The sequence below is a fragment of the Giraffa tippelskirchi genome, chromosome 2 (assembly GCF_054371585.1).
Source record: "Giraffa tippelskirchi isolate mGirTip1 chromosome 2, T2T-mGirTip1v1.2.pri, whole genome shotgun sequence".
Lineage (NCBI taxonomy): Eukaryota > Metazoa > Chordata > Mammalia > Artiodactyla > Giraffidae > Giraffa > Giraffa tippelskirchi.
In genome coordinates this window covers 94,301,530-94,319,147 of record NC_137276.1, presented here as the reverse complement: position 1 = coordinate 94,319,147, position 17,618 = coordinate 94,301,530, and the positions used below count along the sequence as shown (strand labels likewise).

General features: G+C 41.5%; 1 protein-coding gene and 1 long non-coding RNA gene across 2 annotated transcripts in view; one reads left to right on the top strand and one right to left on the bottom strand.

Annotated features, from left to right (window-relative positions):
* Nucleotides 1-7,825: 7,825 nt before the first annotated feature.
* On the bottom strand, nt 7,826-16,813 carry LOC145539826 (uncharacterized). Its single transcript, XR_014077983.1, has 4 exons — nt 16,209-16,813; nt 13,999-14,077; nt 13,056-13,137; nt 7,826-12,276 (listed from the first exon to the last, which is right to left on the bottom strand). It is a non-coding gene; the product is annotated as an uncharacterized LOC145539826 (long non-coding RNA).
* A 111-nt stretch (nt 16,814-16,924) lies between these two features.
* CLSTN2 (calsyntenin 2) overlaps nt 16,925-17,618 on the top strand; it is a 704,297-nt gene continuing 703,603 nt past the window's right edge. The window contains exon 1 of the mRNA XM_081573999.1: nt 16,925-17,214. Within this exon, the coding sequence (XP_081430125.1) occupies nt 17,109-17,214 (106 nt within the window). The 5' untranslated portion in view covers nt 16,925-17,108. The remainder of the gene's footprint in view (nt 17,215-17,618) is intronic.

Sequence of the window (17,618 nt, the reverse complement as noted above, 5' to 3'; positions counted from 1 at the left end):
GAGATCAGTCCTGGGTGTTCATTGGAAGGATTGATTTTGAAACTGAAACTTCAATATTTTGGCCACCTGATGTGAAGAGCTGACTCATTTGAAAAGACCCTGATGTTGGGAAAGCTTGAAGGCAGGAGGAGAAGGGGACGACAGAGAATGAGATGGTTAGATGGCATCACCAACTCAATGGACATGAGTTTGGGTAAACTCTGGGAGTTGGTGTTGGACAGGGAGCCCTGGTGTGCTGTGGTTCACGGTGTCACAAACAGTTGGACATGACTGAGCGACTGAACTGAACTGAACTGAGAGAACTAAGATCGTGCATCCGGTTCCATCACTTCATGGCAAATAGATGGGGAAATAATGGAAGCAGTGAGAGACTTAATTTTCTTGGGCTCCAAAATCACTGCACATGGCAACTGCAGCCATGAAATTAAAAGACGCCTGCTCCTTGGAAGGAAAGCTATGAGAAACCTAGATAGCCTATTAAAAAGCAGAGACATTGGTTTGCCGACCAAGGTCCATCTAGTCAAAACAACTGTTTTTCCAGGAGTCATGTATGGATGTGAGAGTTGGACTATAAAGAAAGCCGAGCACCAAAGAATTGATGCTTTTGAACTGTGGTGTTGGAGAAGACTCTTAAGAGTCCCTTGAACTGCAAGGAGTCAAGGAGTCAATCCTAGAGGAAATCAGTCCTGAATTTTCATTGGGAGGACTGATGTTGAAGCTGAAACTTCAATACTTTGGCCACCTGATGCGAAGAACTAACTCTTTGGAAAAGACCCTGATGCTGGGAAAGATTGAAGGCAGGAGGAGGAGGGGATGACAGAGGATGAGATGGTTGGATGGCATCACTGAGTCAATGGACATGAGTTTGAATAAGTTCCAGGAGTTGGTGACGAACAGGGAGGCCTGGCGTGCTGCAGTCCATGGGGTTGCAAAGAGTCAGACCTGACTGAGCAACTGAACTGAACTAACAACTTACGGGCAGCAGATGATTTTATCACTTTTGTCTCTTAATCTTCCTCCTAGCTTTATAATTGATTCATCTACTACCTTTACTGTGTGTTTGACTTTACCATTGAGATTTGGGGGGGGGTAATTTTTATATTTCTAGTTGTAGTTTTCTCTTTTTTCCTTGGAGAAGTCCCTTTAACATTTCTTGTTAAGTTGATTTAGTGGTGCTTAACACTTAACTTTCTCTTGTCTATAAAATCTTGATCTCTCCTTCAAATCTGAATGATAGCCTTACTGGGTAGAGTATTCTTAATTGTAGGTTTTTATCTCTCATCACTTTGACTATATTGTATCACTCCTTCTGGTCTGAAAAGTGTCTGCTGAAAAGTCAGCTGATAGCCTTATGGGAGTTCTCTTGTAAGAAAATAATTGCTTTTCCCTAGCTTTTAAGATTCTTTCTTTATCTTTAATTTTTGCCTGTATTTATAGTGTGTCTTCTTGTGGACCTCTTTGAAGTCATCCTGTTTGGAATTTTCTGTGTTTCCTGGACCTGGATGTCTCTTTCTTTCCCCTAGTTAGGTTTTTTTTTAAGCTATTATCTCTCAAATAGGTTTTCTCCCCCTTTCTCTCTCTCTTCTCCTTCTGGGATACCCTATAATATGACTGTTAGTACACTTAATGTTGTGCCAGGGGTCTCTAAACTGTCCTCCTTCTTTTTTCTGTTCAGTTTGGGTGATTTCCACTACTTTGTCTTCCAGTTCACTGCTCTGTTCCTCTGGTTCATTTATTCTATCATTGATTCCTCCTAGTGTAGTTTTTATTTCAGTTATTTTATTATTCAATTTTGTTTGGTTCTTCTTTGTATTTTCTTGGAGAAGGAAATGGCAATCCACTCCAGTATTCTTGCCTGGAGAATTACATGCATAGAGGAGCCTGGCAGGCTAGTCTCACTTGTTCATCCATTCTTTTTCTGAGTTCGCTGAACATTTTTTTTATCATTACCGCGAGCTCTTTGTTGGGTAAACTGCTTATCTCCACTCTGTTTACTTCTTTTTCTGAGGTTTAGTCTTGTTCCTTCATTCGAAACATATTCCTCTGCCAGCAGCTTCCTCTTACACCTCCCAAATTCTGAGACTTGATGTTTACTTGATTGTGGCCTCTGCTGTCACCCCAGAGGATGGATCCTTGTATGTCCCACCAGTGCTGCACAGACTTCTCTGCTGTCCAGTGAGCCAAGTTTTGCTCTTCCCAGTGATGTTTGGATCTCAGTCCAGGCAAAGATATAAGTGACACTTCTTTGGATACTTTAACCTACCCAAGGGATAGAGGTTATTTCCTGTATATGCAATTCCTATATTCTTCTCTTTCATGCTCATCAGCCAATTCCAATTCATTACTCTAGTTCCCTGTTAATAATTCCTTGTATTAAATTTTCTGCATTCAAATCACTGAGAGGATTCTATCTCCTAATGGGATCCTGAGCAATACATAAGCTATTATTGCCCAGTATTTTAGTCCTATTTCCTTCAAATTTAGCATTGCCCTTGTTACTTTACCATGTGAATTTTGGTTTATATTTAAACTAGTATTTATCAACACCTTTCTTCCCCACTTGTCTTATTTCCTGTTACTGATGTAACAAACTCCACAAACTTAGAGGCTTAGAACAAGACAAATTCACTATGTTATAGATCTGTAGTTCAGAAGTACAGAATGAGTCTCAACTGGACCCACAACAAGGTTTTAGCAGACCTGCATTCCCATCTAGAAGCTCTAGGGAGAATCCCATTTTCTTGTCCTTCCCGGCTTCTAAAAGATGCCCACATTCCTTGACTGGTGGCTCTCTTCCTTTACTTTCAGTGTTAGTATGTTAGGCCAAGACTTTACCACGCTCTCATTTCTCCGATCTCTTCTTCTGTCTTCCTCTTCCACATTTAAGGATGATTGTGATTACAGTGGGCCCCCACAGATAATCCAGGGTAATCTCTCTATTTTAAAGCTGATTGGCAACCTTAATTCCATCTACTACCTTAATTCCCCTTTGCCATGTAAGGTAATATATTTGCAGATTCCAAGGATTAGGATATGGTCATCCTTGGGGGCATTATTCTGCCTACCACACCATTTCTTCTTATAACTCAGAGATTCCATTTTGGATTATTTCCCTGTTCCTTTGCAACTTTATGTTCATGTGAATAATTCTGGTGATAAATTAATTTTTGTCTGAAAAAGGCATTGTTTTATTTTCATTTTTGAGTAACAATTTTGACAGTACTCTTCTTTCAACATTGTGTGTCCTGGCTCCCACTATTGCTACAGAAAGGTCAGCATCAAATTGCCGTTTATTTGTAGGTAATCTCTCTTTGTGTATAGTGTTCTCAGGTTTTACTTTGATGTATTTTGGTATAGATTTTTTTAAGTACTTATCCTTTTTAAAATTGATTCGAATTTCTGAACTAAAGACTTGATGACTCTCAACAATTCTGGAATGTTTTCAGAAACTATTTATTTTTATATTGTCTTTTCCTTTTTTTTCTCTTGGCCTCTTCTGGAACTCTGCATCTATCTCTCATGTCTTTTGACCTTTTTTTTTAATGTATTTTACTCATAATTTCTCTGGCCTGAATTTTGAGTAATTATTTGCATCTATTTTGAAGTTCCAAATCTCTCTCTTCAGATATATATAATTTGTTGTTTAATTTGTTCTTTTTGTTTTATATCTCAGTAATCACACATTTTTATTTCTAGAGGTGTATTTTGTTCTTTCTAAAAGAAAAATTATTCATTAATGGTTTCCTCTCTGTTCTTTTCAAGCTTTTAAGAATATTTCTTTAGGTATATTAAACGTATTTAGATTTTTATGTCTCTAAATTTCAACATTTGGTTTCTGTGTATTTGCTTTTCCTACCTATGTGCTGGTTTATAATCATATATGTATACGTAGTTTTTTAATCTTTTGCTGTTGATTTTATTCCAGACTTTACCTGTGGTAATTCTTTGAGGGCTACACAAAATTTTATTCCTCAGTATATTTTTTCTACCAGTTACAGGTGATACTGGGGCTTCCCTGCTGGCTCAGAGGTAAAAAGTCTGTGGTGCAGGAGACTGCCTGCAATGCAAGAGATGAGGTTTAATTCCTGGGTCAAGAAGATTCCCTGGAGAAAGAAATGGCAACCCACTTTAGTATTCTTATCTAGGAAATCCCATGGACAGAGGAGTCTTGAAAACAAATCAAACATTAAACAGAAAACCTTTTTTAAGAACACAAATACATGAAAGGGCTGGTTTGTATCTATGGATGCTCAGGAGAGATTTTTCTCACTTATCTTGGTTTAGTCAGACAAGGGTTTAGTCAGACAAGTGTCCTTGCTGTCCCTTTCTGTAAGGTTTATTCCTCAGCCTCATAGTAAAGGTGTAGCCTCTTAAAGTGGAATATAGACTTCGGGTTCTGAACATCATAGGACCGGCAGACATTAAAGGTCTACGCGGCTGGCAAAATCACCAGGGCAGAGCCAGATTTGTGGCTCACATACTTCCCAGGGTTTCACATTTCACTGAATTTTTTATTTTGCAGAATCCTTATTTTTGTGTCAGCTCAGTAGTATATTTAAAACTTTTCTGATTTGCCTATTATTTTTATATCTAATCTATCATATTGTTGAAAATGGAAACTTACATCTTGTATTTTATTCTTGCCATGACATATTTGGTTTTCGCATTTGTTATTTCTACTTAATTTAATTTAACTGCTAATTAATATTCTATTGAATGAATATATCATAATTGAACACATTTTCTGTTGAAGGATATTTCTAGTTTTCTATTTTCATAATCTTGGAAAAATACTGCAATGAACACATATATACATGTTTTCACGTGCATGTGTGTATTTTTAAAATATATAACTAACAGTGATGGCTAGATGTTATGGGTGGAATTGTATCCCCCCCACCACCAAAAAGTCTCCCTTACTCTCAGTACTCAGAATCTGAACTTATTTTGAACTAGTGTCCTTGCAGATACAATTAGTTCAGTTAGGATGAAGTCATACTGGAGTAGGGTGGGCTCCTAATCCACTATGACTGGTGTTCTTGTAAGTAAACCACCATGTGAAGACACAGAGACACAAGAAGGCCACGTGACAACAGAGGCAAAGATTACAGTGATGCTGCCACAGTCAAGGAACAGGGTTACCAGAAACCGAAAGAGGCAAGTGGAGGACCTTCCCCTAGAGGCATTAGGGAGAACATAACTGACACCTTGATTTCAGATTCTGGCCTCCAGAAGAGTGATGGAATAACTTTGTCTAAGCCAGCCAGCTTGTGGTACTTTGCTACAGTAGCCCTCTGCAACTAACCCGGATCCCAGAGTATGTTTGAGTATTTAGTTTTAGTAGGTTCTGCCCAGTGCTTTCTAATGTGCAATTACACTCCCACTATCAGTGTATAAATATTACCATTGCTCTTCAATCTCACCAGTGTATGGTTTTATTGGACTTTAACAACTTTACTAAATTGGTAAGTGTGAAATAGTACAAAACGCCACATCTGGGTAGCGTCTAAACAACAGAAATTTATTTCTCCCAGTTCTGGAAGTCAGAAGTCCAAGATCAGGGTGCCAGCATGGTTGGGTGAGGGCCTTCTGCTGAGTTGCCATCTTCTCTCTGTATCCTCAATGGCCAAAAGAGCCAGGGGTGTCTGTGGGATCTCTTTTCTAAGGGCATCAATTGCACTTATGAGGGTGGAGTCTAATCACCTAATAATAACCTAACCACCTCCCAAAGACCCCAAATCCTAAAATCATCATCTTTGAGGTTAGGTTTCAATACTAATTTGGGGGGAAGGCAAACATTCAGATCACAGCAGTATCGTTTTATCATTTTTAATTTCTGTTTCCCTGATAACCTATGGTATTGAGCATCTTTAGTGTGTTAATTTGCCTTTCAGATTTATTTTTCTATAAATTGCCAGTTTATAAATTCCCCCTCATTTCTTAATTGCTTAGTTCATTCTTATTGATTTGCAGAAATTCTTCATATATTCTGATACCAATCTTTTATTAGTAATAAGGATTGCAAATATCAATTTTCACCTCATGGTTTCACATTTCATTTTACTTAGGGCTTTTAATGAACAAAGGTTCCTAATTTCAAAGTACTGAATACATCAGTACTTTTCTTCATGACTTGTGCTTTTTGTTTTGTGCTTAGGAAATTCTTCCCTACTTTTAAGCTATAAAAATACTCTCCTAAACTTTCTTTTAAAATTTATAATTTTGCATTTTTCAGATGAAGCCTTTGTTCCGTCTGAAGATCTTTCATTGCCGCTGATTGACTCATCATCTCTCCTTTACCTCACTGACTTCAAAGAATATATTGTTTTGTACACATGTTGATCTTTTTTTTTTAAGATTTTTTTTTTTTTTTTGATGTGGACCACTTTCACAGTCTTCATTGAATTTGTTCCAATACAGTTTCTGCTCTATTTTTTGGTTTTTTGCTGCAAGGCATGTGGGATCCCATCCCCCACTCCACCCCATGACCAGGGATCAAACCTGAACTCCACCCTCCACACTGGCAAGTGAAGTCCCAACCACTGGACCACCAGGGAAGTCCTGTGTTGATCTATTTCTAGGCTCTCTCTGTTTTTCCATTTCTGTTTGTCTATTGCATCGCACAATCCTAAGTACTATTATTGACCATTTTCTAACTTTTTGTGTTTGATGTTCAGTTGAAAAAAATCTTCAGATTTTCTCTTTCCCAACAAAAGCATTAAAGACTATTCCTTCTAAATATCATGTTAGCTTCTTTCTCTAAGTGTTAATATTTAGGAAATATGTTGTATTTTCACTATTTTTAAATTTCTAAATGTTTTTAAATTTTAATTTTCTTTTAGATCCATTAGCCATTTAGAAATTTCCCCCTAGATTTCTAAAGATGTGAGCATTTAAAAGCATGTTTATTATTAATTATATTTTAGCATAATGGTAAAAAATATTGTCTACACAATATAGATTTCTTAATATTTGCTGACATTTACTTTGTAAATATCCAATTTATGCTCTTTAATTGTTCACTGCTAGGTTTAAATTTGTTCATTAGAGAAGAATTTCTGACAGTATTGTTCACATTTTCTTTATTCTTACTAAATTTTAAATGTTTGACCTACAAATTACAAAATGAAGAACATTAGCATCTTTTAATTGTGAATTCATGAATGTTCTTATAATTCTGTAAGATTTTGCTTTATATATTTTGAGATTATGTTAATAAGTACATAGAATATTAGAACTATTATATTTTCCTGACAAATTTAACATTTTATCTTTATGTAATGATCCTCATTATTTTTAGTAATAAGGACTGTTTTAGTTATTTGTTCTGTATTTTTTAATTGAATGAAAGATTCTTCAAATTCTATAGTGCTTTACAATTTTCAGAAGTTTCATACACATTATTTCATATAATCCCATAATAATCCTTTTTTCCTGCCTACCCCTGTATTGTCCCTCCCCACTTCCTTCTAGCTCTGTGAGTCTGCTTTTTTTTTTATTCACTAGTTAGTTGTATTTTTTAGATTCCACATATAAGTAATATCATACAGTATTTGTCTTTGTTTGACTTATTTCATTTAGCATAATGCCTCCAAGTCCAACCATATTGCAGTAAATGGCAAAATTTCATTCTTTTTATGGCTGAGTAGTATTCCATTGTGCGTGCGTGTGTGTGCACGCACGCGCACACATGAACACACACACATACATATACACATTGTATGTGTTTATCCATTCATCTATTGGTCAACACTTAGTTTGCTTCCATATCTTCACAATTGTGAATGGTGCTGTTATGAACATTGGGGTGCATGTATCTTTCTGAATTTTTTTTTCTTTTTTAGGTATAAACCCAAGAATGGAATTGCTGGGTCATATGGTAGTTCTACTTCTGGTTTTTTGAAAACCCTCCATACTTCTTAATACACACATATAGCTATAAATACATATACTCTGATTTTCAACTTTTTAAAGGTGTTTTCCTTGTAAACAGTTTATGGCAGCATTTTAAAAATACCTACTTTTGAACCTCTATTAACAGGTAAGTTTAGTCCTCATACTTAGTAGTGGTATATTGGGATTTATCATATCAGTTAACTTTGTTCTAAAAAAATCTGCCTTTCTACACTTATTTCTTTTTTATTCCTTGGCTCTCACTTATTGGATTGATCATGTTTTCCTCAATCCCTTTTTCTCCTTAACATTTTTGGAAGTTATTTGTTCTATACCTTATTTTTAACTGCTTATCCTTAATGCTTTAACAAGCATTGTTGTTCAGTGGCTAAGTTGTGTATGACTCTTTGCGACCCCATGGACTATAGCATGCCAGGCTTCCCTGGCCCCCACCATCTCCTGGAGTTTGCTCAAATTCATGTCCATTGACTTGACGATGCCACCCAACCATCTCAGCCTCTGTTGCCCCCTTCTCCTCCTGCCCTCAATCTTTCCCAGCATCAGGGTCTTTTCAAATGAGTCAGCTCTTCGCATCAGGTGGCCAAAGTATTGGAGCTTCAGCATCAGTCCTTCCAACAAATATTCAGAGTTCATTTCCTTTATGATTTACTGGTTTGATCTCCTGCATCAAAGGGACTCTCAAGAGTCTTTTCCAGCACCACAGTTTGAGAGCATCAGTTCTTTGGCACTCAGACTTCTTTATGGTCCAACTCTCACATCCATACATGACTACTGGAAAAACCATAGCTTTGACTAGATGGACCTTTGTTGGCAAAGTGATGTCTCTGTTTTTTAAAATGCTGTCTAGGTTTGTCATAGCTTTCCTTCCAAGGAGCAAGCATCTTTTAATTTCATGGTTGCAATCGCCATCTGCAGTGATTTTGCAGCCTCAAAAAATAACATCTATCACTGTTTCCACTTTTTCTCCCATCTATTTGTCATGAAGTGATGGGACTGGATGCCATGATCTTAGTTTTTTCAATGTTGAGTTTTAAGCCAGGTTTTTCACTCTCCTCTTTCACCTTCATCAAGAGGCTCATTAGTTCCTCTTTGCTCTCTGCCATTAGAGTGGTACCATCTGCATATCTGAGGCTGTTGATAATCTTGATTCCAGTTTGTGATTCATCCAGCCAATATATTGAATGATGTACTCTGCATATAAGTTAAATAAGCAGGGTGACAATATACAGCCTACACGTGCTCCTTTCCCAATTTTGAACCAGTCTATTGCTCCATGTCCAGTTCTAACTATTGCTTCTTGACCTGCATACAGGTTTCTCAAGAGACAGGTAAGATGGTCTGATATTCCCACCTCTTTAGGGATTTAACAAGCATACTTGTGAACAAAAAACATTTTAATTCTGAACTTTCTATGCTGGTTTGCATGTTATTTTTGCCTAGTATTTTGCTGTTATTTTGTTTTTAGGTCACTCAGATTACTCATTAACTTTTTTTGTTTCATTGCTTAGGTCTTATTTAGATATATCCACATATTTTTTACTGTACACTCTTCCTTCTTCTGTCTTAGAGTTTCCTTCTATAAGAGACAGCTGATGACCTAGCATTGGGTGCCTGAAAGCATCTTGGTTTCATATTTATTTTTCAACAACAGCTCGGCTATTTAAAGAATTTATTAATTACAGGCATGTTTTAATCACTTTGAAGATACAGGCATCTGATCAGTTTCTATGAAGAGTTTAAAGGAAGCCCTAATCTCTGTTTGTAAAGTACAATTTCATATTCGTGTATATGAATCATGTTACATAAATCTTCAAAATCCTTAATCATTGTTTGCACATTTGCTCTTTGTAAAGCTCTCTCTCTTTTTCCTGCCCTCCCTTCCTCCCTCTCTCCCTCCCCTGCTCCAGGTAGCTGCAGTATTAAATCAACCTTTAGTCCAATTTTAGCAAAATGAATTTACTTTGGATTTTAGTAGTCTGATTTAAGAGTATTCACCTCCAAACTCTAAATCCAAAAAACAGCTTGATATTTTTTACAATAAAGTCAGCTTCCAACATTCAGTTGCTCATGGATGAAAGCAGGAAGGGAACCACGCTTTGCCATTTAGGAAAAGCATTGGGTTTTTAATGTCCTTCAATTCCTCTGCTGGCAAATATATACCGTTTATCATGTGCTACCACATGACACTGCTTTTTGACATTCCCAGATGCTGTAGAACATCATGTGAAGGTGCTATAATATATCCTGTCCCCTTTGGACACATGATTCACTACACATTACCATGCCAACCTGGAAAAGAATTTCTTAAATATTGAGAAATATGAAAGACATAAAACTTTAAAATTACTTGGGTGAAATGATTTCCTTGGAGCAGTCTAGCAAGCTTGGATGGCTGTGAATGAGAAAGAGCCGGCATAGGTAGCCCCTTTCCCTGAACCAGGAAAATAAAGAAGTGCTTACCCTTTCACTTCTCTCTTACTAGGACCTCTCCACTGGGCTGTTGGTGTGGAAGGCACTTCCTGGCTCCTGGTCTGGTCGGCTCCAGGCATTTTAAGCACTGATGTTTGTATACTTATTAACTCCCATGTAATTGGACATGGTCTAGATGAAGCTCTGGATGAGGAGTCAAGAAAACTAGAATCTACCCCAGGCTGTGTGACTTTAAGCCAACAGTGTAACCTCTCTGGGTTTCCATTACCTTCTGTATAAAATGAAAACAATACTTTCACCACACACCCATCAGCATACTCTCTTACTCTTTACCAACATCCCCACCAGTGAGAATGTTTTGAGTTTTCCAGCATGAGGCTGACAGAGCAGGTAGATTTAGATATAGCACACCTGAACTGGTCTGGCAGGGCATGTGAACTGGTGCTTCCTGTGCCAGTGGGTCTGGTGGGTCTGGCACTGATGTGGTCTCATGGGCGTCCATATATGTTCACCCTTTTCCTGCATAGATAACACCAGATACTGAAGAGTCAGAAAAAAACCCACCAAAAGCAGGAGTGGTTCTGGGTGAGTACCCACTCTCACTAGGGATTGGTTTCATTTACTGCATCTCTACCATTTGGCAGGGAAAGAATTCACCTATTCACCTCTTTACAATTCATTTAACCCTAAAAATAGTCTTGTTACATTAGGTCACATATTGCACCTCCATCTGTAGATGAGGAAACTAGGCTCAAACAGAATAAGCAGTTTTCTTGAGTCATATTTAGTTAGATAATAGTAGAGCTAGGTTTGGAATCTAGGCTTGTGCAATTTTAGAAATCATTCTTTTTCCATTAAGCCCCATTGTTTCCTTTTCTTGGCCTCTACAAATCTCAACTTTTGAGCTACAGAATGGGACTAATTACACATTACTCACAGGACTTACCTCACCACCTTTTCCTTTTCCCAGTCTTTGTTGTAGGGACCAAGTTAGAATAAGTATGTTTTAGTTACTCTTGACGCATTACAAACCACCCCAAAACTTAGTGGCATAAACAACTGTTACCAAGCAAAGATGCACTGCCTTATAGGCATAGAATATGGCATCAGCTTTTGAGAAAAGAACTTTTACTGAGAGATCAATCAGCAAGGAGACAGAAGACAAGGTTCTCAAATCTATCCTGATGTGGGGTTCCAGGGTGAAATTTAAGGAGTTAGGGGAATTTCAAACTTGGATGCTGTTTGGCTCATCTTGAATTAGTCCCTAAAAGCTACTTGTTGGTTGGTACCTGGTTTCCTTATTGAAGGACTTCCTGCTTCATAAAGACCTTTGGTGGCAACATCTTTGAGTTCTGCAGACTGAAGATTCTTGGTTCTGGGCTCATCCTCGAGATAGGGGTTTCTGTCTTGCACATTCACAGTTCTGTCTCTATAAAATAAGTCAAGATTTGATTAACAGCAACCTATTTAAGGAGGCAAAACCAGGGTAAGCTGGGCAATATTTTACATGCTGTTTCACAACAATTTTGTTACATACACTATTGGTTTCTGTGGGTCAGGAATATAGACAGGGTATAGTGGAAACGATTTGACTCTGTTTCATGATGTCCCAGGCTTTAGGTGGAAAGATTCAAACAGCTGATGGTGACTCAGCACCTAGGAAGTGGAATTACCTGGAGGTTCTGGGATGATGCAAATTTTGGACTCAGCTGGAGCTGTCAGGGCACTTACATGTGGCCTCCTCACGTGGCCTGGTACCTTCACAACGTGGCTGGCAGCCTCAGGTCATTGGACTTTGCCAATGGAGATTATACGTTCCAAAAGTGAGCAGCCCGGCGAACAACGCAGAATCTTCATCGCCCTTATGATCTAGTCTGGGAGGTCACAGAACATCGCTTCTGCCAAATTCTATCTGAGGAAGCAGTCACAAGCCTGTTCAGGTTCAAGGAGAAAAAATATAGATCCATCTGACAATGGGAGAAGTCACTGAATTTTCCGGCTTTTTTTTTTTTTTTAAACACCGCAGGGTATAAAGGTCCAAGGAAAGTATAAGAGAGTGTGCTAGAATAATTCCTTGGTATAATCAATGACATCTTTGTTTTTAGTCAGGCACTCTGCCTCACCAAGCATAGAACATTCATGTCTAAACAATGTCGAACATGAACTGGATTTGGTCGTGAACAAGCTTGTCTCGCTTTCTCTTGAAGATAAATGCGTAAACTTTAAAAAGCTCCATTGGCAGAGGCAGTGTCTGCAGGAGCACTAAAGCATCTGAGAGGTGTTGAAAATTCAGTAACCTGTCCAGTTGCTTGTGGGTAATGAAGACCCCAGCCTTGCCTGCCAACATGGGGGAGGGGAGCAATAAATGACTCCAGTTTTTTAAGAATCAGGTTTTTGACCTTTCTTTTAAAGTTAAGTATTTTTAGTTAAATTCAATTTAGGTCATGTAGAAAGCCGCAGTTTAATTTTCTTTTTAAAAATAAGTTTCCATAAGCTGGTATAATTTATTTTCCTCAATCAACCAGTTTAAACTATTCAGGGGCTGTGTTTTGGTGCTTAATTGGGCAAAGCATTAATGACCCTAGTGAAAATGAGAGGGAATGGCTGTGTTTATGTCAGGCCTGTTCCCGTTAGATTCTATTTTCTGAAACAGTAGAGTTATTTATTTATTAAAAACTATTGACCCAAATAAATTGTCTGAGATTCATTACCGCTTTGCCAGGTGGGGCCCTGGGCTTGGAGCTTAAAGTGACCAAAGCCTTACATCATCTTCTCACCAATTTTGAGCAAGATCTGTAAAAGAACACACCGCAATAGTTAGTCAAGAGTAAAGGGGGCGGCCTCAACAAATTCAGAGACTTGTATCACTCCTTTGGTTTCTGTTGGTTACTTAAACAATTGTTTAATATTCAGAAATGATGGTAGATAAAGATCTTTTTAAAAGCTGAATTCCTGAAGCTACCCTTCTGATTTGAAACTACTTTTAAAAAAATTTATTTTAATAGTTGATTTACAATGTGTTAATTTCTGCTGTACAGCAAAGTGATTCAGATATATATATTTTTTCATATATGGTTTATAATAATTTTTTCCATTATGGTTTATCACAGGATATTGAATATAGTTCTTTGTGCTGTAGAGTAGGGCCTTGTTGTATTTCCATTCTACATATAATATTTTGCATCTACTAATCCTAAACTCCCAATCCTTCCCTCCCCCTTAGGAACACAAGTCTGTTCTCTATGTTTGTGAGTCTTTGAAATTACTTTTTGTTGCTTACTTATCCTACATGCTTCTCTCAAAACAATAATGTGTGAGACAAAGAATTTCTACTAGGAAGACATTAATTCATATCCTGCACAATTAAGTTAATGTAGATAAGTTACTTGAACTTTCTTAGACAGTAACCCGGCCAGAACAAAGTAGGAAAATAACACCTGTTGTTGCAAGGATTAAATTAAGTATGGCATGCAAAACCCCCATTGCAAAGCCTGGCACGGAGTGAACTGGAACGTATTAACTGTTGGGTTATATTATTTACTTTTTGTATCTGCAATGGCTCAGCATAGGCAGAGGGCATAGCTGTGCTCCATACAGATGATGTGGGCTCAAGGCTCTTGTGGCCTGAGAATTTCCAAGGCTGAACTTACTCACCTTCATCCCTTCCATGCCGGGTCGTTGGTGCCTTTCTTGCAAAAGACATAACTCAGGTTTATGACTGGCATTTCAGAGACTTGGGAAGTAAGGATAAAATGGAGACATTTTTACAATTATTGGATGTTGACTATGTGCCAACACATAGTCAACATACTAAGAGTTCTACATATATTTTCTCATTTACTTCTTGTGATGACCTACTTATGAAGTAGGTGTGAAAGTGAAAAAGTCACTCAGTTGTGTCCAACTCTTTGCGACCCATGGACTGCACAGTCCATGGAATTTTCTAGGCCAGAATACTGGAGTGGGTAGCCTTTCTTTTCTCCAAGGGATCCTCCCAACCCAGGGATTGAACCCAGGTCTCCCACATTACAGGTGGATTCTTTACCAGCTGAGCCACAAGGGAAATGCTCCTTAATCAACCACCCCATGGAGAAGGCAATGGCACCCCACTCCAGTACTCTTGCCTTGAGAATCCCATGGACAGAGGAGCCTGGTAGGCTGCAGTCCATCGGGTCACGAAGAGCCAGACACGACTGAGCGACTTCACTTTCACTTTTCACTTTCATGCATTGGAGAAGGAAATGGCAACCCACTCCAGTGTTCTTGCCTGGAGAATCCCAGGAACGGGGGAGCCTGGTGGGCTGCCGTCTATGGGGTCGCACAGAGTCGGACATGACTGAAGCGACTTAGCAGCAGCAGCAGTAGCAGCAACCACCCCAAAATGTAGTGGCTGAATGCAACCATTGATTATTTTTCATGAGTCAGCTGGGCAGCTCTGATGTGGGTCAGGATTGGCTGGTCTTGGCTGGGCTTGCTCATGTGTCTGCGTTCAGCTTGTGGGTCAGTTGCTGACTAGTCTAGGACGACCTTGGCTGGATGGATAGCTCAGCTGCACTCTGTGTGGTCTCTAACCCTCCAGCAGGTCACCTCTTGGTTGACCTGGAAGAGGAAGAGAAAACATGCATGGTTGCTGTCCTACTGGCCAAAGCAAACCATGTGGAGAATATATCCAAAGGGAATGAATTCAGGGGGGATATAAACAAACAGGGGCCATTAGTGCACTGGAGATCTTCTCCACCCAGGGATAGAACTGGTGTCTCCTGCACTGGCAGGCAGATTCTTTACCGCTGAGTCACCTGGGAAGCCCTGGGTGGAGAATAAAGGGAAGAAAGTGAGACACATCTATATTCTTTCTCTATTTGCTGGCCTCCCTGATTTTGCCTGGGTCAACTTTTCCTTCTTCTCCATGCCATCCTTTCTGGATCCCACGTCTGCAAAGGGCAACAGCCTGGTGTGGGCCTGAGGTATTTTTTAGCCCTTTGACCTTGGACAAGGAAGTTTGCTCCATTTACTCCAGTGTGAAAGGAGAGTAACAGCACAGACGTGGGTTGTGCAGGTTAAAGGAGATGTGCAGACGAAGCACCCTTCCTGGGTTGAGGCTTCCTGCAGCCAATGTGATTCATGGCTGCACCCTAAACACCTCTCAGTGCCTGGAAATGCAGAAGAGTCCATCTGCACAACAGCAGTAGCTCTGGGTGAGCTGCCAGGTCGGGTGCAAAGTGACTGAGCAGCATGAGGGCTGTTAATGGGTTTTATGGCTTTGTTGAGTACCCCAAACCACAGTTATTAATTATAGGATGCTGTTTAGACACCGTTGCAGCATATACATTTTGTTAATTGATTTGTATAGGCTCATATCTAGCAACATTAAGAATGTGCCTAACACAAAGCATTGTAATTGCCTTTTACTGCCTTCTTTGGCTTCTCACACAGAAACAAAGACTTTAAAGAGAAGACGGACAACTCTCCTGGGTCTTTGGATGATCTAACATCTAATTTAGTGTCCAGTGTCAGGGTGACATTACCTGTCTAGGTGCTCAGTAAAAGGGATGAATCAATGAATAAATAACTTTTGGTTCTCTCTGGATTTCTCTACGTCCTTATTTGAACCCTGACCTGTGTGTGATATTGGCACTGCATACATGTATGCGAACATGGTCAAGGATTTATTGTGAGCCATTAATTAGTGTTTATGGAGTACCTCTTTGAAACCTCTGTGGCCTGGGGGTGGGGAGGGTCGTCAGGAGTGCATGGCCCTTGCACTCTGGGAACTGTCAATTACTCACGAGGTGTTACAAGGCATGACGTCAGGTGGCCTGGTCTTAAGATACGTGGAATGAAACAGAAAGGTGGTAACTTCTTGCCTGGGCACCATACTGCAGCGAAGTTTCTGTCCCACTGTAGCCTCGGGAGGCCCAGCGCCCCAAGTCTGCCTTCTGTGATCTGGTCCATCAGCCTCCGAGAGCCTTGGCTGTCCCTGCCTCTCAAGATGGTGCGGACTCTGGCCACTGCCCTTCCGGTCCGCGGTGATGCACACGGCTCGGCCACTCCGACCAGCACTCGCAGCCCGCGCGTTCTCCAACTCTAGCGTGGGCCGGGCGCCCTCCCCAGACCAGGCAGCATAGAACGTCCAGAGTCCCGGCCAAGGGCAGGACTCGCAGCAACGCCCCCGCGTCTCTCGGCGCGGATGTCAGCTCCAAGGGCGTGGCGGGGCCCGGCGCCCTGAGTCCCCGCGGGCGACGCTCAGGCTCTCGGGAACCACTTCTGAGGCAGCCAGTCATCCCTCGAGGCAGTTATTTGCGAGCCGGAGCGAGAAGGGTGCGGGGCCAGAGGGCTCCCCGCAGCCGCCCACCTGGCCCTCTGGGAGCCAAGTCCTGCCTGGAGCAGGAAAACTGGAGCAGGAGCGCCCCGAAAGCTCGAGGACGGCGGGGAAAGTTGGGGGCCGGGGGCGCAGAGCCGCGAGCTCACTGCCGCCGCCGGTGTCCGCGCCTCATGAATATGCAGGAGCCGCCTCCCCCCGTCCGTGACGTCACGGGCCGTCCCGGGGTGAGCGCCGGAGCCGCTCCGGGTCCGTGCCAGTGAGCGCGGCTGCTGCCGGCGAGCGGGCGAGCGGCGCGGCAGTGGACACCGGAGACCGAGCGCGGCGCCTCCTGAAGCGCACCCAGCGGCAGGGCGAGGCGGCCTGCGGCCCGGCGCGCACAGGGAAGGGAGAGCCGGGGCGGGCAGTAGGCGGCGGCGGCAGCTCAGAGGCGGCGGCGGCGAGGATGCTGACTGGGAGGCTGTGCTGGGTGCCGCTCCTGCTGGCGCTGGGCGTGGGGAGCGGCAGCGGCGGCGGGGACAGCGGACGGCGCCGCCTCCTCGCGGCTAAAGGTGGGTGCTGGGGAACTTTCTTCGTCTTCGAGGAGGAAAGCAGGGCGGGCTTGAGAGTGTAAGCAGCAGGGACCCGGGCTCACGCTGGATTTGCACACCCTTCCTTGCCGCAGCTTCCCGGCGTCCGTGCGCCCAGGATGCCCGAAGTGAGCGCCCTGCGCCGTAGACTAGATAGATTTTACCTGCGGACGCCGACCCAACCCCTGGGCGGGGCCTAGGGACCCTGGGGAAGGCGAGGTCTGGGGAGTCGGGATAAGTTTTGGGGTTGTCTGCCCCGGGGTGGGAGCGTAGTGGCTGAGTCGCGGGCTCCGGCCGGGGGACGGCTCGAGCAGGGCGCTGGTGCGGCGCGGAGAGGCAGTTGTCTGCTCCAGCCCAGAGGGAGGAATCAGCGGCGGCGCCTCTAA